Source organism: Silene latifolia, chromosome 7, assembly GCF_048544455.1.
Source record: "Silene latifolia isolate original U9 population chromosome 7, ASM4854445v1, whole genome shotgun sequence".
Lineage (NCBI taxonomy): Eukaryota > Viridiplantae > Streptophyta > Magnoliopsida > Caryophyllales > Caryophyllaceae > Silene > Silene latifolia.
The window spans coordinates 122317095-122341389 of record NC_133532.1 but is presented as its reverse complement, the minus strand read 5'-3'; the positions used below and the strand labels follow the sequence as shown (position 1 = coordinate 122341389).

The 24295-nt window shown below is 37.6% G+C and overlaps 1 protein-coding gene across 1 annotated transcript; it reads left to right on the top strand.

Moving 5' to 3' along the window:
- The first annotated feature begins 2008 nt into the window (after positions 1-2008).
- On the top strand, positions 2009-17688 carry LOC141592885 (putative sesquiterpene synthase). Its single transcript, XM_074413767.1, has 7 exons — positions 2009-2585; positions 5390-5660; positions 6076-6445; positions 8297-8509; positions 10334-10472; positions 16718-16975; positions 17122-17688. The coding sequence occupies exons 1-7, from the start codon at positions 2298-2300 to the stop codon at positions 17419-17421; spliced, it is 1839 nt and encodes a 612-aa protein (XP_074269868.1). The 5' UTR covers positions 2009-2297; the 3' UTR covers positions 17422-17688.
- The last annotated feature ends 6607 nt before the right edge of the window (positions 17689-24295 follow it).

The following is a 24295-nucleotide window of genomic DNA, read 5'->3' as shown; positions in this document are numbered from 1 at the left end:
GTGCTCCAACTTGAGGGGGAGTATAAGAATATCATGGAATATACTATGGGATTTACATGATATTCTTTGATTTGGTGATATGTAAATATAAGTAAAGTAGATTATATAGTTGCCTTTTATTGTAAGATATTCATAGGATCATATCTTTGGTGTAGGTGTATATATGCATCCCTGTAACGATGTTCATGGCAAGTAGAATAAAACATTCATCTTATTACTTCCCTGCTTCATATTTTCTCAGTTAACGAAAACTTAACAATTTTTCATGTGCGGTTTTCTTTAAAAGAAATAAAAGCATTTGACAAAATGTTGTTTTCACCCTATTAAAGACACTAGGGCCTTTTTCAGGGCTAATTAAGTGGCAAAAAAGCATCCTACAAAATGTTGTTTTCAACTAAAGTTGGCTGGTGTGAGTGCTAAGGGTTTTTCATCTCTTAAATAAGTGATTAGGGTTTGATACCTGGCTCTTGCGAATGAAAAGCCAAATTTGAGAGAGTCAACCCTTTAAATTGCCTTCAGGATCAAAAGATGCTCCAACTATCGGTAGGGAATACTCTAAATAAAAAAAATGTTGTTTTCACTCTATTAAATACTCCTCGTACGTTAAACAAGTTATACAAACTGTCAAAGAATCGGGGCCTATTTTGGGTCACTAGTTGGCATCATGGTTCTCTCAAAAATTAGCTGTCCTTTGTATTTTTGTCCAATGTCGATTGTCGACTATTTAGACACTTCTCGAAGATAACTAGTTTTGATTCCTGTGCAATGTATGGATGGAATTAATATTTAATAATTTTCAAAACTAAGGTATATATATATTTTTTTTTTGACAACAATAAACTTTCGATATTGAAAACTAAGGTATATGAATGTCTTTACTTAAGCCTTGCTTGTTTTGGTCTTATTAGAAAATTAATTTTGTTGAATTCAGTGTAGTTATTATCCAATAAATTTGGTTTTATTTAGTTAATTCATCTAAGTTTAGTTCGATTTCGTAAAATTCAGTTTATCTAGATTTAAGTACATTTTACCAAATGTACCCTTTTAAGGGTTCTCTTATCACATTTTATCTTGTTTTTAAATCTTATATAATCTTATCAGAATACATTCTACTCCGTAATTGTTAGCTTCCATTATTTACTGTTGTCTGTTGATTCCTTTGGCATTGTCTGAACAATTCCCTTAATTTTAACTCCTTCCGTTCCAGTCATTAGTTTGCACTTCCTTTATTTTCCCTTCACAAAATAAAAAAAAGTGTAAACATATGACCGGAACGGAGGGAGTAGTTCAGTAAAATGTTTGTTAGCCTTGTCCTCAATTTCTTGTCTTAATACACGTTATAGTAATTTGTTAATGACTTGTTAGAATTTTTATTTGCAAGTTTCTTGATTTCTCTCTTTGAATTTGTATGGAGTTAGGCTCGGTCGATGAACTTCCTTAGCCTTTTTTCTGAAAGGTCTTATAAATGACAGCGCGGTTAAGATTATCAATTTTTGTTACCTTAAGATGATTATATATGAGACGTTAGCATAAATATAAAATAATATGACAATAATTCGCTACCCTAAAATTTTATATTTAGGTTGATTAGGCTAGATTTCAAGAACTCTCAAGTAAAGCTCCAATTTCAAAGAGTGAAAGACCATAACAAACTTGCACTTTCAAACTGGAAAAACATTAGAACAAAGTTAACACCTACGTAACACACTTGATTATATGGAATACTTGTTAACAGATGAAGTAAGATTGTGTATCTAACAAACTACGAAGTATGTAGGAATGAGTGGTTAAAATGAATATTTTCAATAGATGATAAAAGATTAAAAGGTGATAAAGTTAAGTTAAATTAATTAAGATTTTATAATTAAGTTGAGTTAGAAAAGTTTAGATAGTATAAGTTTAGTTTATAAAAACAAAGATCTTGTAAATTCAGTGATTTTATAATTTCAGTTCAGTTCAGATCTAAGTTCAGAAAAGTTCTGATTTTCAGAAAAATTTAAATTCTATTAATTAAATTCAGTAAAATTCGGCAAAATAAAGTCCACTAAAATAGAGCCTAAGAATTTTTTTTAACTATAAATAGGGCTGCACAAGCCCAACAATTGAACGCACATAGATAAACGTCAGAACATGTCGTCTACAACAATAAGGAATGTTTGATGTTTCTCAAGCCTAGACCTGGCAAACGGTCGGGTTTATGTCGGGTTTGTTACATTTTCGGGTTATTTGGGGTCAGGTTGGGTCAATGATTAAGAGAGGAAAAATTATTTTAAGTTTTTTTTGGGTCAATTAAAGTTATGTTTTGTCAGGTTATTCTTGGGTTGGGTGGTTTCGGAACGGGTCATTTTGGGTCGGGTCTGTTACGGGTCAAGAAAGCTCGGGTCATTTTCGGACCAGGTCAGGTCAATTCGGGTTTCGGGTCACATTCGGATGCTGTAGTTCAGGATAATTTCGGGTCTCGGGTCAGCCTTTTTAGGTCGGCTCAATCCAATCCGGTTGCTTTTGCCAGGTCTACCCAAGCCTCAGTCGATTTTCAACCAAGTTGCTGGGGTGATTATTTTCTTCATGTCATTCCCCTTGATGAGGTGCATCATTTCGTTTTATTGCTTTCTTCTGGTAAAAGTGAATTCATATAATACTTTTTTTAATTTATATATACTTGAATGCAGAAAAAAATTAATGTTCTAGTAGAACCTTTTTGTATGAATTACTTCGTAGTTGTTCGGAAGTCAAGAGGTGATTATCTAGGGATTATGTCTTCGTAAAACGATACTCCGTACAATAATACTTTTCTTTCCATTGAAGTAGTTTTATACCCGTATAAAAATGTACGGATCTACTTTTAAAAACTCTGTTATGTGTCTGTGTTCTTTGTCCTCAGTAAAAGGCTTTGGATATTTGACTAACTAATGCAAATATAATTCAATATGAAGTTCTTCTTAACAAATAACAGAAGAATATGATGTATGATTATAGTTAAATTGTTACAAACTAAACGAGCAAGGATCCTCTCTATTTCCTAAAAGTAATGGAGAGTCCATTTCTCTCTCACAACGCAATTTAATATTGTTGTTTTGATTCCACTTGCTTTTACCTTTATTTTTCATACTAAAATCGGGTCCGTTAGATCGTTGCAAGATGAAATCTAGACCGTTTATAGGAAATGACCTCTCCATTTCTTTTAGGAAATGGAGAGAATCTTAATGAAAACTAAACCCATACAAATTACACAAATTCTTATTTAAAACTTGGGTCGTCTTTGAGATTTTGGGGGTCCGGACAAAATCTTAAATTAGGACCCTAGAAAACAACGTAAGAAAATCACAATATTTTTCACAAGTATTCACGAATTTTATCAAAAGAAATACGGACTTTACTACTAAAAAAAAATGCACAATATGTCTATATATTTGTCAAAGTAAATAATTTTGTCAAAAGATAGTTAAGCCCTATAAATTCACCCCTTATAATCTAGTTCATATTCTATAGCTCAGCTTATAAAATTGTAGATCCTATAAATTCAGTTCGTTCAAATCCTATAAGTTCAGAAAAATTCCGCTCACTCAACATAACCATCAACCACCGTCCACCACTCTCAAACTCTTTATATTTTTTCACTAAATCTTCAATTGGTTTTGACTTAATGCAAGATATGTAGTTGCATACTTGCATAGTTGCATCCATCCTTTTGTGACACTATTAACTCTAAACTTGTGTGCTTCAAGTAAGATTTTGTTGTTCTTTATTTTTTCTAATATTTCTTAAAAATTCACATATTTTTTTTTGTATTTTGGACTTTTCTCTCTACTGGTGTAAAACAAAACTAATTTTTTATCTGTTTTTTTATTATTTATGTTTTAAGCTCTAATTCTATAGTTTAATAATTAAAATGAGACTCTAGCTAGTAATTTTTAGATTCATATAAAACAGTTTAGTAAATCTTCAAAATATACATTTTGAAATTTTCTCTATTTTATATAGTAGTCCTAACACATTATTTTTATTTTTTGTTCAAATGAGCGAACTTGTGTCGCAGATGAGAATCGAACTCCCAAGTTCATAGTTGGAGTAGGAGAACCCTTACCACTCGAGCTAACTCTTGTTCTCAGATTTAACACATTATTAAGACGTATCCGTGATTTCTACTATTAAGATTATGTATTTAATTAGATTTTTATTTGAAGTTAAAATGATTTGTTTTATTATGTTTAACTAGTTTTGTGATCCGTGAAATTCACGGGATGTTTCATGTTTTGTTTCTACTGTAATATTTTTAGTGATTTATATCACAACATACATCGATCAACTCAACTTATGGTTTTATATTTTTGATTAAAACATTTAAGGGTTGTATACTTGTATAAAGTCAGTTAATCTTTTGTACAACAATTTAATTGCTACACAAAAGCATAATATTGTCAAATAAAGATCTCAAAGATGAAGCATAAAATTGTATCAACAATTCCGGAAATAATATAAAACACGCGATTAGAATTGTTATGACAAAACTAACATTTCCCACCACCCATAATATTGTAGCTAATAAACTAATAAATTCCTATACTAAGAATTCTAAAGGAACAACTCGAACAACAACTGAATTATTAAGGCTTACTACTTCATCTATTAAAACGATATTATACAAAAATGTGTTATATATGTCATCTCCCCAAATTCTCCACCTTCGCCATAAACTTCAAAAAAATGAAGTGCTTCGAGCATTTGCCACCCACTGCAAACTCCATAAAATTGATATGATCTTTAAACTTACCTACTTAAATACCATTGCCTCCTAAAAATTTAATTTCATAGTCATTGAAAAAAATAATAAACCATTATAAATTTACAATGTGTCAATAATAAAAAGTATAATTAAAAGAAAAAAAGACAAAATAATTAAGGCTAAAGCTCATTCATCTAATGCGAGCTAGAATTTAGAGAGAGTGAGAGATTAAGAGCTTCTCGTCGAATATGATGGCTAAAAGAAAAAATACAAAACATTATGACTTGTGCGTACATCATACAATTTAAAATAAGTGATGGAAAATCTATACACATAATATAATTGACGGGTGAATAGAGTGCTAGGTATATCATAGTTTTAAAACTGAACCGTGTATTTTATTTGTAGTTATTACATTTCAATCTCATTCAGTAGATCACTACTACTAAAATAATGTCTTTATTGTAGTTATTTTTTTACAGTTGATTAAAATACCCCTTATAAAAAATAGAAAAGATAAATTAGGACGAAGGGAGCATAACACTTCTCTTCTCTGTAAGTACCCTCTAATATATCGTCAACTGTTTACGTTAATTACGTAAACCCTATTACACAAGATTGATTGTTAATTATTTCTACTTCCCCTATGAAATTGGGAATTGGTAGGCAACTAAGCAAGAAATGGAGGAAGAAATTGGGAATCTGAGAGAGGAGGTGAAAAAAGAGCTTTTGGCAACCGTTGAGGAACCAACAAAGCAATTGGAGCTTGTCGATGCAATCGAACGTCTTGGGGTGGCATACCATTTCGAAACAAATATTGAAGAAATTTTAGATCAACTCTACAAGACATATCTCAAGGAAAATGACAAGTATAATCTACATCACGTCTCGTTGGGATTTCGTATCTTTAGGCAACATGGTTTTAATGTGTCATGCGGTAAAATTCAGACCCTTTTCTAGTCATTTTGAAGGTGGATGAAAAAAATTAGTCATCTGGTTATTTTGTGTTGCGATTTTTTTAAAAAGAAGTCATAATAGGGTTTGGTAAATTGGTGTCTGTATTGTAGAAGAACACTAGTCATCTGATGTGTATTTCTCTTAACAAGGTGATAAGTAAAGGTCATCACATAGAATCATTTCAAATTGATTATTTTTGTGAAGTAAATTACGGTTTTACCAGCCATAAACCCGTAAAACAAATTGATCATTTTTTCTGGCTGGTAAAATCGTAAAATCGTTGTGCGAAGTAACTTATGGTTATACAAAATATGATCAATTTGTATTTCACACAACGATTTTACCGGTGACACAAAACTCATAGAATTGTTTATTTATATGTAATTTGAACACAGATGTTTTCAAAAGATTTATGTCTAACGAAGGCTTTCAAGACAACATATCCAACGATATAGAGGGCATACTAAGCATGTACGAAGCTTGCCATGTTGCGATACATGAGGATGATATTCTACAAGAAGCCCTAGAGCTTACAACTACTCTTCTTAGATCTTTGGTCGATCAACTCAAGTCTCCCATGGCCGATCAAATAGAACATGCCCTTCATCAGCCTCTCCACAAAGGAATTATCCGACTCGAATCGAAGCATTTCATTTCTTTCTATCAACAAAATCCTACGCATAATAAAACTCTTTTGAGACTTGCTAAGTTAGACTACAATTTAATCCAATCTTTGCACCAGATGGAACTCAGAGAGCTCGTTCGGTAAGTTTTTTTTTTCGTCTTTTTATTTCTCTATTTCATTTTGTTTGTAATTAGTTAGAATCTTAGGGGGCGTTTGGTTAGAAAAAGGGAAAGGGAAAGGAAATTAGAAAGGGTAAGAGGGGGAAAGGTAAGGGATTACCTAAAACTTAACTAGTTGTTTAGTTACATCAAGAAAATGAAGGCTCCGTTTGGCACGACACTTCAGGTAGCTTATTTGACCAAAGTAGCTTATTTGACCAAAATTTCAGATACCTGATTTTTTTGCAAATGTTTGGTAAGTAGCTTATTTGGTCAAATAAGGTACCTGAAATGAAATGCTACCTCAGGTAGCATTTGAGAAATCAGGTATCTAAAATGATTTATTTTGCATTTTGTACCCCTTTATTCTGTAATATTAAATAATTTTCATATCCTTTGACGTCATTTTACCAAAATCAGCTACCTTTTCAACTAGTTTGCCAAACACATTTTTATATAATCAGTTACCTTATCAGTTCCTAATTTTCAGCTACCTTATCAGTTAGCTTTTCAGGTTTCAGTTAGCTTTTCAGTTTTCAGCTACATTTTCAAGTTTCAGCTAACTTTTCAGGTAGGTTTGCCATGGTGGTTGTGGCAGTGGTGTTGTGGTGGTGGTTTATGTGGGGTGGCTGTGGTGGTGGCCTGGTTTTGGTGGTTGTGGTGGCGATGGCGTCATGGTGGTGGCAGTGGGGTGGCTGTGGTGGTGGTGGTAGTGGCAGTGGCGTCATGGTGGTTGTGGCGGTGGACGGTGGTGGCATCATGGTGGTTTAGGTGGGGTGACTGTGGTGTGGTTTTGGTGGTGGTGGTGGTGGCGATGGCGTCTTGATGGTGACTAGTGTGATGAAAGTTGTAAGTATGGTGGTGGGTAAATAAGTTGGTTGAAGGGTAATAAGGGTAATGAAATCTCATATCTTAGAGGGGTGGGGGGTAATGAATTAGATGAATTGAGGGTAAGGAAAGAAATTGCATTCTTTTTGTTTTTGTCAAACAAAAACCAAAAAAAGAAAATCAATAACTTTGTTTACCTTTTCCTTTCTTATAGATCTCCAACCAAACACCCCCTTAATTTTGTAAAATTTTACTTTGTACTACTCTTTTTTCTTTTGGCATCAAATGACGCAAGCCCAATATAATTTCAGCACAAATAACACTATACCTCCCATAGTACAATAACATCGTACAATCAATATCTAACTGAGCTTATCATTAATTTTTATGAGCTTTCTTAATTTTTTTTTTAAATGTTTAAGTGGGTGAGTGCATAAACTTTATGGTATAACTCGACTTACTTAAACAAATTTAAAACTCGAAAACATTATTATAAAGCTCAGATTCTACACTGTCAGTTCTACTACAACTGGTTGTATAGTTTATTGACGGTATAATTCAAACAAAGCGTCTTGCTTGTGACGGGACCGTCACAAGCTGAGGACCTCTCACAAATAGGGAGAGGGAACAAAGTGGGGACCCTCCATGTGCTTCCCACTTACCTCTCAATGAGTATTTTGTGAGAGAAAACGGTATCCGTCACAAGCTTGTGACGGATATCGCCCGTCTTCAATGAGATTTTGTGTAATTCAAAGGGTTGGAGGATTCGAACACGGATCCTATTGTCATGATATTTTGTCTTAACCACTAGGTTAAGACCTCTTCAATTCTCCATAGTATTTTACTTTTAATTTTTATACCATACTGGTCAAATAAACATGTAAATATAGTGTAGAAATTTTTTCCTATTATTAAATATTAATGTTGACCAAGTTGAACAAAGGTCAACGAACATGATTTTCCCACAAGTTTGACCATTTTCATGTTGTTTACGTGCAAATTTAGTTGGTGGAAAGGGGTACATGCAAAGCTACCATTTACAAGAGACAGGTCGGTCGAATGCCAATTTTGGGTAGTGGGTTGTTATTATGAACCCAAGTACGCACTTGCCAGAAAAATACTGAGCAGAATGAACATGATACTGCAAATGTTTGACGACTTCTTTGATTCATATGGCACTATTGAAGAAAAACAACTCCTTGTCCAAGCAGTTTATAGGTTCGTAATTCCACACATTTTTAACATTTACTTTCTTATTTACATTGTCTCACTTTCTCATCTCATTTACTTTCCTACGATATAAATCACTAATTAAAAATTAAAAAAGTAATTGATTTAAAGCTAAGTATTTTGGTTTTACTGCCAAAATCACAGGGGTAAAAATGTCATAAGGTTTGAAATAAAGGGAAAAATCCTTTGATTCCCTAAAAATGATTTTAGAGTATTAAACCTCAATGCCCATTAAATCATCGGTCATGAGTTCCACCTCAATGTGTTTTGTGCAATCATCCAATTGAAGATAGAAATCATTTCTTTTTCAAGTGTTCTTTGATTGTATCGGTCATCCAAGACATGAATATCATTAGCTTTAACAAATTTTGGCAATATAAGATAATATTGCAAGTCAGAGCTTTATGGAGAAACTTAATCATTTTAAAATTTTAATTCCACAAGCCAATTTCATTAATATTGTATTTATTTGGTGGAATGCATGGTTCCATAGAAATGACATTATTTTTAATGATGTTCATTTTGATATTAGCAAAATTATCCTTTTATGTAATAATAGCATCAAGATTTGGAATGAGACTAAGACATAAGGATCTTAACAATCCTGATAAAGACGTGTCAGTTAGAAATACTACTAGTAAGGAAGAAATTTGGTGGGAGAAACCTAAAAATGAGTTTCTAAAGCTAAATTTTGACGGATCAAAAATAGATGATAATAAAGCTTCTCTAGGATATTTTATAAGAGATCATAATGGTAAAGTCGTTTTGCTAGGAGCAAAAAAGTGCGGATCTAATAGTATTCTTGTTGCTGAAGCTCTCGCTTTAAAAGAAGGCATTTAGCAGTTAATTACTTAGGAATCTCGAAGTTAATTGTAGAAGGTGATAAATTATGTGTTATCAACTCAATCCGAAGTAATATGCAAATTCCTTGGTAAATTTCTACTATTATCAAGAATGTAAAATTAGATATGAAGTGATAATTAAACATTGCTTTCGTGAAACCAACAAAGTTGCCAACTTTATGGCTTCTATTGTACATTCATGTCCAACTCTTTCGAGTGGTTAGAAAGCCGGTGGCTTTAACTTACCTCTATCATTCGAAAAGATGAGATAGGTTGGTCCTACCTTAGATAATCAATCTAGTTTTATTACCTAATCAAAAAAAAAAAAATATCGGCCATGAACCATGATGATGAAAGAAAACATATGATTATGGTGACTATTGGTGGTAAACAATGAACCTTAATATTTTACATACCTAGCCGCTAACGATCTAAAGCGTGTTTGCTTAATTGGATGAACAATTATTAATTCCTCCATCTTAGTGCAATGGCCATCTACCATAGGCACAAAAACCAAAATATTGATGACACAACAATTTATGTTCATCCACATTAACACCAAGATGGTACCCTAATTTATGAAAATTGCAAACTATAAATTAGATACTCGTATCTTTTTTTTTTTGAGGTGATAAATTAGATATCTTTTGATTCTTTGTTGTCGGTGTTTGAATTTTCCAAAACTAAATAATGAATTTCCAACAATACCTTTTTTGATTAAATAAATTTGAATTTGAAAAATATGAAAAGATATTGAAATTTGATGGTAAATTTACCAATATGCCATGGGTGTCACCGAAATCTTGTGATAGCGAGTGTCGCCATCTCATTTTCCAAGATTAAATAGGTAATTTGAGTAGTTGAGTGATGATGAACTACTTATTACTCCGTCAATGTGTAATTTAATTAGTGCTTGGACTATAATTAGTAAAACCAGTCACAGTAAATTATTAAACATCCAAATTTACAGGTGGGATTATAGCTATGTGGATCAGCTGCCCAAATATTTTAATGAGTGTTATAAAACACTTCTGGATTCTTTTGTTGAAGCTGAGCAAGATGTTGAAAAACAAGGAGAATCATTTGGTATACGTTATTGTAAAGAGCAGGTCTCAGGGGCGGAGCCAGGAATTCAATTTACCTAGGGCTAAATAGTACAATATTGCGAAGTGAGATCGAGTAAAAAAAAAAAGATAATTCTTTTGACGTTTAAAATATAAGGTAAGTATAAAAAATGGTAAGATGTTAGTTTATAAAAGATTTTGTGGATATATAATATTTTTCACTCCTCTTTGAGCCAAATATAAAAATATTAAGCACAAGCCACTAATTTTTATTCATATTATACTACTACGTATTTATTTATGTATGTTGAATATAACTAATTTTTATTCTTCTAACAATTTTTTAGTGACGAATTATTTATTGTACTCCTAAAAGATTTTAGTAAAATTCTTTTAAATTGATGTAGTGATACTCCAATCTAAAAACAAATATTTAAATTAGGACGGAATCTTTGAAAAAAAAAATGTATAAACATCATTGTAATGGAAGAGTTTTTTTCATACCATAATGAGTAGATCTCCTGAGAGACGGTCTCTCAATAACTTATTTATTGAGAGACCGTCTCTCCTAAGTTTTAATGTTATAACAAATGGATATGGAAATAGGAAGAACCAAACTAAAGAAGGCACAATTAAAGTAATGAAAATTTCCACCATAAATTAAGGAAGACACAATCAATAATCAATATAAGGAAAATATTCACCACAGCAATAGCAAAAACTTCCACTAAAGAAAATATTTAACGCAAATTAAGGAACAATAAATATAAAGAAAATCTTTAACTATTAATTAATAGCAAAAAGCCAAAAACTGCTTTCATTTATGGGTTTTCGAACCCAGGTCTCCTATGTGAAAAACATGTACACAACCACCACACCACAATGACATAAGTGATATTCTAGTAATGGATATAATATTTATCTTTTTTCCAGAAAACTACTCGGGCTTAAGCCCGAGTAGCCTAGCCCTAAATCCGCCCCTGGCAGGTCTGCATCCTTAAAACACCACTTGTCAAATTATTTTAGGGATTGTTTGGTTAGCTACTTTGGAATAGAATTAAATGGATTTGATTCATTTCATTCTTTGGTTCAGGTGATTTGGAATGAAGTTAGATACTCCCTCCGCCCGATCATTTGTTGTCCTATTCTATTTTGGAGTGTCTCAGTCAATTGTTGTCCTTTCTATTTTAATTAGCTCCATCATCCTTCCTTGATCTTTGTGCCAAAATAAAAGGACAATAATTGACCAGAACGGAGGGAGTACTTAATGGATTATAACTCCACCTCAACTCCTTGGAAATCCATGCCCACCCTTCTCCCTTGGAATCAAACTCCATTCCCTCCTACGAATTTACGGTGAACCAACAACATTAGCATGTATGGTTTTAGTAAAAACCCCATACCCTCGTACTATCAAACTCCATTCTATTCCGTTTTATTGAACGAAACGACCTCTTAATGTATTACTAACATAATTAGTCTTGTATAAAGTAATTTCGTAAAACTACATCTTTTTTACGCTTGATAAATCGATTTATACCTTAATACACTCATTTATTCCTTTCGGCATAAAATAAAAATAAATATTGGATATGTTCGGTCCACATAACTTTTGTTGAAATTCGACCCTCCAAATAAATATTGGATATGTTCGGTCCACATAACTTTTGTTCGGTCCACATAGTGGATTTGTTAAGAGCGTTTGGTCGGCTAATGGTGTTGATAGGGTTTCTTTCCTCCCGAATGGAATTTTCCCGGTTCGATTCAAAACTAAAGAACAACATAGAACTGTGTTACAAAATGGACACCTGATCTTTGATAACAAACCCGTCATTATTAATGAATGGAAACCTGACTCAGAATTGTTAAAGCATGATGTGTCGAGAATTCCTTTGTGGATGAAAATATATGGGTTGGATATCAAGTTCTGGGGTGAGAAAAGTTTGAAAAAAATCCGTGGGTCTGTGGGTCAATACATCATGTGTGATGAGGCTACAACCAACAAAACTTTCTTGGGTTATGCCAGGATTATGGTTGAAGTCACAATTGGCCAACAGTTCCCCACATCTGTTCAATTCATTAATGAGAATGGGAGTACTCAGAGGTCCTGGATAGTGTATGACTGGCTACCTACTACGTGTTATAGCTGTAAAGGAATGGGGCATACTGCTGAAGTGTAAAGGAAAGGGACTACTGTGGGACAAAAAGTGTGGAAGCCGAAAGCTCCTGCACAGAAAACTCAGAAGCCTAGACCTGCTCCTCAAAAGGTTCAGCAGCCTCTGAAACAACAGATGCAGAGGAAAGACAAGGCTCCACAGCCTGTTTGTCAGCCAGTTACTCCAACTCAGCAGACCCTACTATCAAGGAATGCTTCTCCTCCAGTATCTGAGAATGGAGTACCAGTGGTGACTCAGTCTATGGCCAGGAGATTCATCTCAAAAATGTTGAAGGGGATAATTGGGTGAAAAAGGTGTTTACACGTGGTAGCCTATCTTTCATGGAAGCTTTGTCACTCTCTATTCAAAATTCCAAGGCTAGATCGATTGAGAGAGTAATGTATGAGAAAGGGGAATCCAGCAGACAGACACCTGATAATGGGTAGCTATGGATTCTGGAATATCCGTGGTATGAATAGTACTGATAAGCAGAATGAAATAAAATGGTTCCTTAACCATAATAAAGTAGGTTTATTTGGGTTATTAGAAACTAAAATAAGAAGTAGTAATTGGATTAAGGTGAAAAATAATATTTGTGAGCATTGGGCAATTTGCACTAACTTTAGTCTACATAAAGGAGGGGGGATCTGGCTGCTATGGGACCCTAGCTCCTTTTGTGTGGATGTGAAGGACATCACAGCTCGCTGCATACATGCTAAAGTGTTTGACAAAGGAAGGAGGATTACCTTCGGGCTGACTGTAGTTTATGGTTTCAACAAAGCTGCTGAGAGAGGATTATTATGGCCGAAAATGAGACATTATTACAGGGTGTGCCTGGGGCCACGGATAGTATTTGGAGACTTTAATGCCATCATGGCACCTAATGAGAGAATTGGTGGGGCTTCAGTCACAAATGCTGATATTCAACCCCTGATTCAAACTGTTTAGGAGTGTGAACTCTATGAATTGAAAGGCTGTGTTTCTTTTTACACTTGGAACAACAAGCATGAAGTTGATGAAAAAGTGTATAGTAAAATTGATAGGGTGTTTCATAATGAGGACTGGCTAACTATCTTCCCAAGTAGTTATGTCAATTTCTTACTTGAGGGGTTATTTGACCATTGCTCATGTCTTATCCAATTTGAGGAGACTAGGGAGAGGAGCAAAGCTCCATTCAAATACTATAACATGTGGTCCATGTCTGAAGGGTTTATGGATGCTGTAATCAGGGGATGGGAGAAGAATGTTCAGGGGACACCTATGTATCAAGTTGTCTCTAAGCTCAAGGGCATGAAAAAAGAACTTAGAAAATTGAATGCTAACCAATTCAGTTATATTGAAAACCTAACCATAATTAATGAGCTGTCCCTGCATTATTTCTAGACTAAACTTAGAGAGGATCCTTTAAATGAGGATCTTTGTAATGCTGAGAAAGCTTGCTCTAAGGAGCTAGAATTCCTTACAAAAGCTAGGATTGAGTTTTTGAGGCAAAAATCTAAAGAAGCTTGGCTAAAAGAGGGGGATGACAATACCTCCTTTTTCCATTCAAGTATAAAAAAGAGAAGAGCTCATAACAAGGTGTATCAAGTGAGAGATTTGAGGGGTAAGCTGTGCACCCACTATGATGATATAAAAGCTGCCTTTAAGGAGTATTACTTATCACTTTTGGGTACTTCCAAGCCAGTGGATCACGTCAAGGTGAATGTGGTGAAGCAAGGCAATTGTTTAACTGTATCCCATTCTGAGATATTATTGGCTCCTGTTACTGCTGTTGGAATTAAGGCTGCAATGTTCGCTATCCCTGGTACTAAAGCACCTGGCCCTGATGGTTTCAGCAGCCAATTCTTCAAAGACAACTGGACCATTGTGGGCCAGGAGGTGGCCGAGGCCATACAGTCTGTCTTCAAGAGTGGTAAATTACTGAAACAGTGTAATAATACTGTTATAACCTTGGTGCCCAAGACTGCTCTACCTGACAATATGCTGCAGTTCAGGCCAATTGTCTGCTGCAACACTATCTACAAGTGTATCTCCAAGGTAATATGCAATAGACTGAGTGCTATCCTACCTGATGTTATTAGCCCTTCCCAGAGTACTTTCATCAAAGGTAGGGATATAGTTGGGAATATTTTTAATCTGTCAAGACCTGATCAGGTTATACAAAAGGAAAACATGCTCCCCCGAAATGTTGATGAAGTTGGATATGCAAAAAGCATATGATTCCATAGAATGGTCTTTTGTAGAAGAGATGCTGAAAGCTATGGGTTTCCCTGAGAAGATGGTGATACTAATAATGCAATGTGTAAGCACCCCATCTTACTCAATTGCCTTAAATAGGGAGGTGTTTAGGTTTTTTAAGGGACAAAGGTGCCTTAGACAAGGGGATCCCCTCTCCTCTTTACCCTTTGTCTTGAATACCTTAGTAGAATACTAATGACTGTCCAGAAACATGATAAGTTCAAGTTCCACCCCCTCTGCAAAAGGAATGGGATTTCTCACTTGTGTTTTGCAGATGACTTGATCCTGTTCTGTAAAGGTGATAGAGCCTCAATTGAATTAATGGTGAATGCTTTTAACTTTTTCTCCAAAGCTTCAGGTCTTCAGTTGAATAGAGGTAAATCACACTTCTATTATAATGGTGTGGATGAAGGGTTGGAGAAGGAAGTTGAGAGAGCTACTGGTATGTGCAGAGGAAATGTTCCATTTAGATATCTTGGAGTAAGTGTTTCTCCCAAGAGACTTTCAGTAATGGACTGTAACTGTTTAATGGACAAAGTGGTTGATAGAATAAGGGGTATGGGATCCAACAAGCTTTCTTATGCTGGGAGGGTGGTGCTCATTCAATCAGTACTTATCACTCTCCATAGTTATTGGGCTCGTATTTTTATCCTCCCAAAAACGGTGATCAAGCATATTGAAGCCATCTGTAGGGACTACCTTTGGCATGGTAAAGAAGGTGGTAGCAGACCTGCTCTGGTAGCTTGGATTAAGATTTTCAGAGCTGAGAAAAAAAGGGGATTTATAGGCATTAAGGATCTTCAATTATGGAATTGTGCTGCCATAGCCAAATATGTATGGTGGATTGAGAAGAAAGAATATCATTTTTGGGTCAAGTGGGTCCATGCCATTTATATCAAAGGTGCGCTATGGAAAGATTATGAACCTCCTTCATACTCTAGTTACGCATGGCGCAAAATCTGTCAAACTAAGAATATAATGAAGGATTGCATTTGGTCTCAGAATGTCACATTTTCCATCAATCTTGGGTATAATTGGCTGCTCCATGATATTCATAATGTGGATTGGTATCCTCGGAAACTTAACAGATGGATCTTGCCAAAACATAGATTCATTTGCTGGATTATTGCACAACAAAGGCTTCTCACTCAAGACAGATTGAAGAACATGAGCATTACGCAGCAGAATAGGTGTTACTTGTGTGGACTACTGCCAGAGGATCACGCACACCTATTTTTCTTATGTACCTACAGTGCTAGATGTTGCAGGTTGATCTCTGATTGGTGCTCTTTTCACCTCCCACTAATGAACTGCATTTCTTGGTGGACGAGATTGTGCCTCAGAACACTTACCCAGAAGAAAGTCCTTGGTCTTATCCTTGCCTCTTTGATGTATCATCTATGGATGTGTCGAAATAAGTGTAGAATTGATCAGGTTATGCTAAGACCCGAGAAGCTGGTTGATCAAGTTAGGTATGATGTAAAAGCTAGACTGAAGAATTGTAAGATTAATTGCATGAACGTAAGTGTAGTAGATTGGCTGAATGTAATTAGGAGTAATTAAGGATAAAAATTCTGAGGACTTTGCCTTAAAATTGCTTGTATAGAGATTATGATTTTAATGAAAATACTTACATTCCCTCCCCCTCACCCCCTAAAAAAAACCAAGAGACTTTCAAGATTTATCTGAAACTAACACCACTAAGGTAAGTCATGCTCTCATAGTATATAAAAGGACAATGATAGGACATCATCGGGTGGTACACATAGCAGATAAATCTCTCTCACATGCCCTCATGGACGACTCTACATCTTAAATATTAGAGGGTGGTATCAAGGCTAGTGACCCCATCTCACTTCACTTGTCATGCTAATTGTTTGAGTTTTGACTTGTTAGATGAAGATAAACTGCGAGGCATGGTTCCAAGAAGCAAAATGGTGCAAAAGTAACCACATTCCTACATATGATGAGTATATTGAAGTTGCTCTTGTATCTGTCGCTCAAACTACAATAATTATCGCTGCATATCTCGGCATGGGCGAAATAGCAACAAAAGAGGCATATGAATGGGTGTCTCAGAATAGTCCTATGCCTAAAGTGGTAAAAGCTTGTAGCATTATCCTTAGGCTGATGAACGATATTGGAGGACATAAGGTACCCGTCTAATCTCTCAATAAATGCTACCCTATCTTGTTCATCGGATTTTTTACATTTTTTTTCTTATGTTCAATAGATTATTTACGTTTCCTTTTTCTTGTATGTTCAACGACAATGACATAAATAAGATTTAACATTTGCAGTTTGAGCAAGACAGAGAACATGTTGCATCCTCCGTTGAATGCTACATGAAGCAACATGGTATTTCAAATGAAATTCAAGTTTATGATGAGTTAGAGAATCATGTGAAGGATGCTTGGAAGGATATAAATGAAGGTATGCTTAAACCGTATGCAATCCCGAAGGCTTTATTAGAGCGGATACTCTTCTTGGCTCGTGTAACTGATACCTTTTACAAAGGAAGAACCGATGGATACACTTTTGTCAACGAAACTATACAACAAAAGATTGCGTCAATCCTCATTGACCCTGTCCCACTATAACGGGTCTTATGCTTTGCACCGATTCTAAAATAATTGTCTAAATAAATGTAAAATTCGTAAGGATGTTTAAGCCTTTATTGTGTAAAGGGGACTCTAGATCAATTTTAATACTACCATATTTGATTAACAATAAATATTGCTTAGATAGTAGTTAATGTTAAACTAATCGACACTTATTGGATAACACATTTTTCCCTTAGATAGTAGTTTGTAGAGGTTTAATTGGTAAAATAAAGCAAAAGATGACAATACATTTCTACTTTAATTCGTTTAACATTGCATGTGTTACATAAAACATGTATACGCCTCCTCACTTTTGATCTTTAAATTTAAAGTATGATAAACAACTAATATAGATGCAGTCATCCATTATACCCTTAAGTCTCTTAAATCCCTTCTTTTTGGACCTATCCTCCCCACCGCAACCATGTTCATATCTTTATTATTGTCAATGTCTCTTGAAATGTTTCTGACAGTGACTTTAATGTGCTCTTTTTTCATCATCAAAATATTCATTTTACTCAATTTCTTTTTACCCTATTGTGACTGTTATATCAACTCTCGGTACTATTTTAAAAGTTTCTCCTTAGACATATCTTATTCTAAAGAGGGCTCTTACACTCACTGTAATACTCCGTATTTATAAGTCTTTGGGTACTCTATCGAGTAGGCCTTACTCTGTCGAGTAAGGGTAAGTTGCGAAATAAAATAGTTTCTGACCTGTTGGGTACTCGATCGAGTAGCTGGGGCACTCGATCGAGTAGGGTGGTACTCGATCGAGTACCTTGGGTACTCGATCGAGTGTCCGGTTTACGGGGTGTTTTTCGCGGGTTTTGTTAATTATGCGATTAAGGTATTTAAACATAATCGTCATTGTTTTAAAACACTTTTACCAAAACCTAAAACCTGTTTAAGAGAGAAAGCAGTCAGTCATCTTCCTAATCGCATCCTTAACAATTCCCGGAGTTCAGACGGTCGGTTCGTGTAACACCCCCATTTATTTAAGGGCCTGGACTAGGACTCCTCAGATAAATAATGGTGTTACCATCTCGGAAGCCCGAGGCAGTAGATAACAAAGGAAAGAAACACAGTACTTTATTATAATGTTTATAGTGACATTACAACTGAAATAAAAACAAGTCTCCAAATACGACCAAATAATAAGTCTGATAAAACTACTCAAAAGACTAAGGTGAGCTAGGCACTAAGTTGGTCATCCAAGCTCTCTTCCCGGCCAGCTCCCATCGTCTCTCGAATACTGTCAATCGCGCTCCCAATAATTGGATCATCACAGCGTACACGAATACACGGGGTCGACCACGAAGGCCGAGTAGGTAATACGATAAACAAGTAACACAAAACACATACTCCTCCATCACCAACACCGCCATCACAACTCACAACCCGACAACCCCCATACCGATCCCTAGACTATAAATATCGACCGTAGCCGATCGCACTCGCGGTGAGGACACCAGGGCAAGTCCGAGAACCCGCCCGGGCCTTATCACAACGTCATCATCTCCACCTCCACCAACTCCACGGTAATAATATAATAAAACAGTTCAACAATAGTACTTAACTAATTAAATCGACAATCATATTATAACATGTAAATCACCGATTCATAATCCAGTCACATAACACGATATCAAGTCCAGTGTATTCCCCTACCTCAAATAGCGATAAAGGCTAAGCGCAGATCGAAGTACTCCACCGAAACTCGCCACCTAAACATATATATAATATAATTAATTCAATTGACTATTCCCGTTCCCATACTCAAGAGCTACTATAAGTAGAAACCTTCCCAATTTAGAAATTACTAAAAATATAAGTTACTCAAAATAGAAGGTTTCCTAAAATGGGAAGTTTCCCAAAGTAGCGATTACCAAAATAGCAAGTTACTAAAAATAGTAACTTTCCCAAAATAAAATCCCGACTCAAAAGCTTAAATACATTATTCCGTCACCGCTACTTAAAATTAACTTAATAATCAAAACTAATAATATAAATATTATAAGTATACGCATTCCCGACTCATTAAAATAAAACCCGCAACAAAATTAATTCGAAAACAAAGACACACGCACCCCCCTTTTCCAACCCGTCACAAACCGCCCCTCAACCACCACTCTTCACCGCCGACCACCAGGCTCGACACCAGTCTGGCCTGGTCACTACCCACCACCACCAACGTGGTCGACCCACGCCGGCGGTCCTGGCCACCACCACAAAACCCCCCGCTGCGTCCCCGCGCCACCAAACGCCCGAAACCCCCTTATCTAACCCGACAACCACCACGACACTCCCCGTCACCCTACTAACCACCACCATTGCCACCACCGTCGCATGGCGACTCTGACACACGTGGCACCACCGATTCGACCTCCCCCGAGTCCACGGTGGTGCCACCCCTTTTCCTATGTCTGAAATGCTACCCAAAAACACCCCATCGACCCCGACACCTAAACACCACCACTGCAACCACCACCATCCACGACCACCACTCTAACCACCACCACCCGACTCGACTCTACACCCACAACACATCTCACCACCCCACGACCACCACCACAGTCCCTAAAAGACGCATAACACAAAACAAAACAGTGGGACAGAAATAAAAAAAAACGAGAACCCTTACCTATGACGGCCGTCGACCTGAGCTTTTCCGGCCAGAACAACCACCAACGACCACCAGTAAAGACTCCCCTGGACTCCTGGCAGACCCTACTACCTCCACCCTCACTGGCGTGCCCTCTTTGGCCGTGTACAAAGCTTAAACAAGAGAGGAAGGAGGGTTGTTGTTTTGTGTTGTCAAAATGACGGTAGGGGGAAGGGATAGGGTTTTAAAGGTGAATTAGGGTTTGTTTTTAGGGTTTGGTGAGGTAAAATGGTAGGTGGGTAAATGGGTAGTAAGTGGGTAAATGGGCTATGACCTCTCGACCCAAAATGTCACTCGATTATAAACCCGACTCATCTCGCGATATAAATTAAACAATTCTTTTTACGCTTTTACCATTACCTTTACGCTACCATAAAATAATAAAACTCGCCCGAACAATAATAAAATACGGGGTATTACAGTCTTCCCCCCTTAAAAAGAACTTCGTCCCGAAGTTCGCCCCCATACCAAACATGTCATACGAAAATATAAAAGACATCTCGTATAACTAACACGGTCAAGCACACTACTAGACTACATAAACACGAAATGTTACATTCTACCCTCCTAAAAAGAAAGTTACGTCCCGTAACTTACCTCAAGCGAACAGATGTGGATAGCTCTCTCTCATCGCGGCCTCGGTTTCCCAGGTAGCCTCCTCCGCTTTATGATTAGACCACAACACTTTCACTAAGGCAGTCTCTCCGTGCCTGGTCTTTCTAACCTTCCTGTCCAAGATCTCCTTAGGCGTCTCGATGTAAGTCAACTGCTCGTCCACCTCGACCACATCATGGCTCAAAATGTGCGAAGGGTCACTCATATATCTCCGCAACTGAGAAACATGGAAGACATTATGTACCCTGGCTAAAGCTGGTGGTAGAGCTAGTCGATATGCCACTTCTCCAACTCTATCCAAGATCTCATATGGCCCAATAAACTTCTGGCTCAACTTTCCCCGCTTCCCGAATCTCATCACTCCCTTCATCGGAGACACTCTAAGAAGTACTTTCTCCCCCACCTGGAAAGAAATGTCGCTTCTCCTAGCATCGCGTAGCTCTTTCACGGCCCCGGGCAGCCCTCATCTTCTCGTCGAATGATCTCGCACTGTTCAACCATCTCCGAATCATCTCTCGGTCCCAAAACTACCGCATCAGCTCTATCATCCCAACACACAGGGCTCCTACACTTCCTGCCATACAAAGCCTCAAATGGAGCCATCCCAATACTAGCGTGGTAACTGTTGTTGTATGAAAACTCAATCAACCCCAGTCTATCCTCCCAAGACCCGCCGAACTCCAAAACACAAGCCCTCAACATGTCCTCGAGCGTCTGAATAGTCCTCTCTGTCTGACCATCTGTAGCTGGATGAAAAGCGGTGCTCATCTTTAATCGAGTACCCATTAGTGATCAGTAACTCCCGCCAGAATTTGGATAGAAACCTGGAGTCTCTATCGGAAATGATGTCCTTGGGTACACCATGCAGCCTTCACCACATACCGAACATAAGCCTTGGCCAACTCCGCTTTACTCCAAGTATCCTTCATGGGAATAAAGTGAGCCGACTTGGTTAGCCTATCCACGATCACCCAAATCATATTGTTACCTTTCTGAGTTCGAGGCAACCCAACAATGAAATCCATGGAAATGCTTTCCCACTTCCACTCTGGCACCTCTAGTGGTTGAACCTTCCCTTGCGGCCTCTTATGTTCACCCTTCACTCTCTGGCATGTCAAGCATCGAGCTACGAACTCAAAGAACTTCCCTCTTCATATTCGGCCACCAAAAGGTCTTCCCGAGGTCCTTGTATAATTTATCTCCCCAGGATGAACCGAGTATGGCGTGGCATGTGCCTCGCAAGAATCTTCCTCTTGCTCATCATTATCCGGAACACACCACCGTCCCCCAAACCTCGACTACCATCGCATGGATAACAAACCCGGAATCAACCCCGGCCTTCTCCTGTTTCTACTGTGCTGCGCCACTTCTGAATTCTAGCATCGGTTTTCTGTAGCTCTCTGATCTCCTCATATAACTCTGGCTCAACGGTCAAGTCCCCAAGAGTCTCTCCTTGCCGGATCACGTGGATTCCCATCCCTCGCAGCTCATTATGCATCCTCACTCTAGATCTAGCACTGCTCAAAGCATGGATGGATTTCCTGCTTAAGGCATCGGCTACGACATTCGCTTTCCCTTCATGATAAAGTATCTCCATGTCATAGTCGCCAATCAATTCGATCCATCTCCTCTGTCTCATGTTCAACTCCTTTTGTGTGTAAATGTACTTTAAACTCTTGTGATCGGAGAACACTTTGAAGGTAGCCCCATAAAGGTAATGTCGCCATAGTTTGAGCGCGAACACCACTGCCCCCAACTCCAGATCATGAGTAGGGTAATTCTCCTCATAGGTCTTCAATTGTCGAGAAGCGTAAGCGATTACCTTCCCGTTTTGCATCAATACGCACCCCAGACCCTTCTTGGAAGCATCGGTATACACCTCGAAATTATCATTCCCATCTGGTAGTGCAAGGATAGGAGCTGTAGTGAGTCGTTCTTTGAGGGTTAGAAACGCCTCCTCACAACTCTCATCCCAAACAAACCTGTTCTCCTTCCGCATCAATGACGTCAATGGCTTTGCGATCTTTGAGAAGTCCTTGACAAACCTTCGGTAATAACCTGCTAGCCCCAAGAAGCTTCGGATCTCACCCACATTCTTAGGACTCTGCCATCTCGTCACTGCCTCAATCTTGCTAGGATCAACCGACACCCCTTCCTTGGAAATCACATGGCCCAGAAAAGCAACTTTCTTCAACCAGAACTCACACTTGCTCAGCTTGGCATATAACTGGTTCTCCTCCAAGGTTTTCAAGACTAACTTCAAATGTTCCTCATGTTCCTCCTCATTCTTGGAGTATACCAGAATATCATCGATGAATACAACCACGAACTTGTCCAGGTAAGGACTGAACACCCGATTCATCAGGTCCATAAACACGGCTGGCGCATTAGTCAACCCAAATGGCATGACCACGAACTCATAGTGCCCATATCTTGTTCTGAAAGCGGTCTTAGGTATATCCTCGTTCTTAATTCTCAACTGGTGATAACCTGACCTCAAATCGATCTTAGAGAAAACTCCGGCTCCACTCAATTGATCGAACAAATCATCGATCCTTGGCAAAGGATAACGGTTCTTGACGGTCACATTGTTCAACTCACGGTAATCCACGCAAAGTCTCAAGCTTCCATCTTTCTTCTTGACAAACAACACTGGTGCTCCCCAAGGTGAAACACTAGGCCGTATGTAACCTTTCTCTGCTAGCTCATCCAACTGCTTCTTCAATTCCTCCATCTCTTTCGGCCCCATACGGTAAGGTGGTTTAGAAATCGGCCCAGTTCCTGGCTTTAGATCAATGGAAAAGTCCACTTCTCTTTTCGGTGGTAACCCTGGAATGTCCTCCGGAAATACATTCTCGAACTCCCTCACCACTGGAATCTCAGACACCTTAGGGGTCTCCGACTCACTATCCCACATCTGACACAAGATTAATCGGTCCCCTTTCCTCGACTCGATTGAGGGTATTAACAGATATGAATTTGACTCTTGGCTTGACCACATACCCTTTATAAGACACCCTAGCTCCCTTAGGTCCCCTCAAAGAGATCTTCTTCGATGGCAATCGATAAAAGCTTTGTACTTCCCTAACCGGTCCATCCCCGTAATCACCTCAAAACCCCCCAAGGGAAACTCTATAAGGTCACAGTGAAACACAACCTCTCCGATCTGAATTGGTACCCCAGTGTAGACTCTATCACAAGATACCGACTCCCCCGAAGGTACCACTACCGAATCAGCAATTCTATCATATGACTTAAGGTTTAAGACTCGGCATGTTCCCGATATAAAAGAATGTGTAGCTCCGTAATCAAACAACACAAAGGTGGGTTTAGAGTTAACGGGAAATGTACCGGTCACCACATGAGAGTCATTCTTAGTCGCCTCCTTGCCCATGGCGAAGAGCTTGCCACCGGACTTAGCCCCACACTGGTTTGAAGAAGTCGCTCCAGATTGTTTGTTCCCTTCATTTGCAACAAAGTTGGTGCTCCCACTCTGCTGGCTCTGCTGATTACGGTTCTTGTAGTTGTTGTAGCTTCCTTGGTAGTCGTTACTAGCCGCACCTCGCACCTCCCCCATAGCCAGACATAGGT

Bases quoted from the DNA above. Each gene is read 5' to 3' on its own strand.
- LOC141592885 (XM_074413767.1), top strand. From the start codon at position 2,298: ATGTTTTGTCAGGTTATTCTTGGGTTGGGTGGTTTCGGAACGGGTCAT. The intron at 8,510-10,333 runs GTTCGTAATTCC...CCAAATTTACAG, and splicing joins CTTGTCCAAGCAGTTTATAG to GTGGGATTATAGCTATGTGG. The intron at 10,473-16,717 runs GTCTCAGGGGCG...TTGACTTGTTAG, and splicing joins TACGTTATTGTAAAGAGCAG to ATGAAGATAAACTGCGAGGC.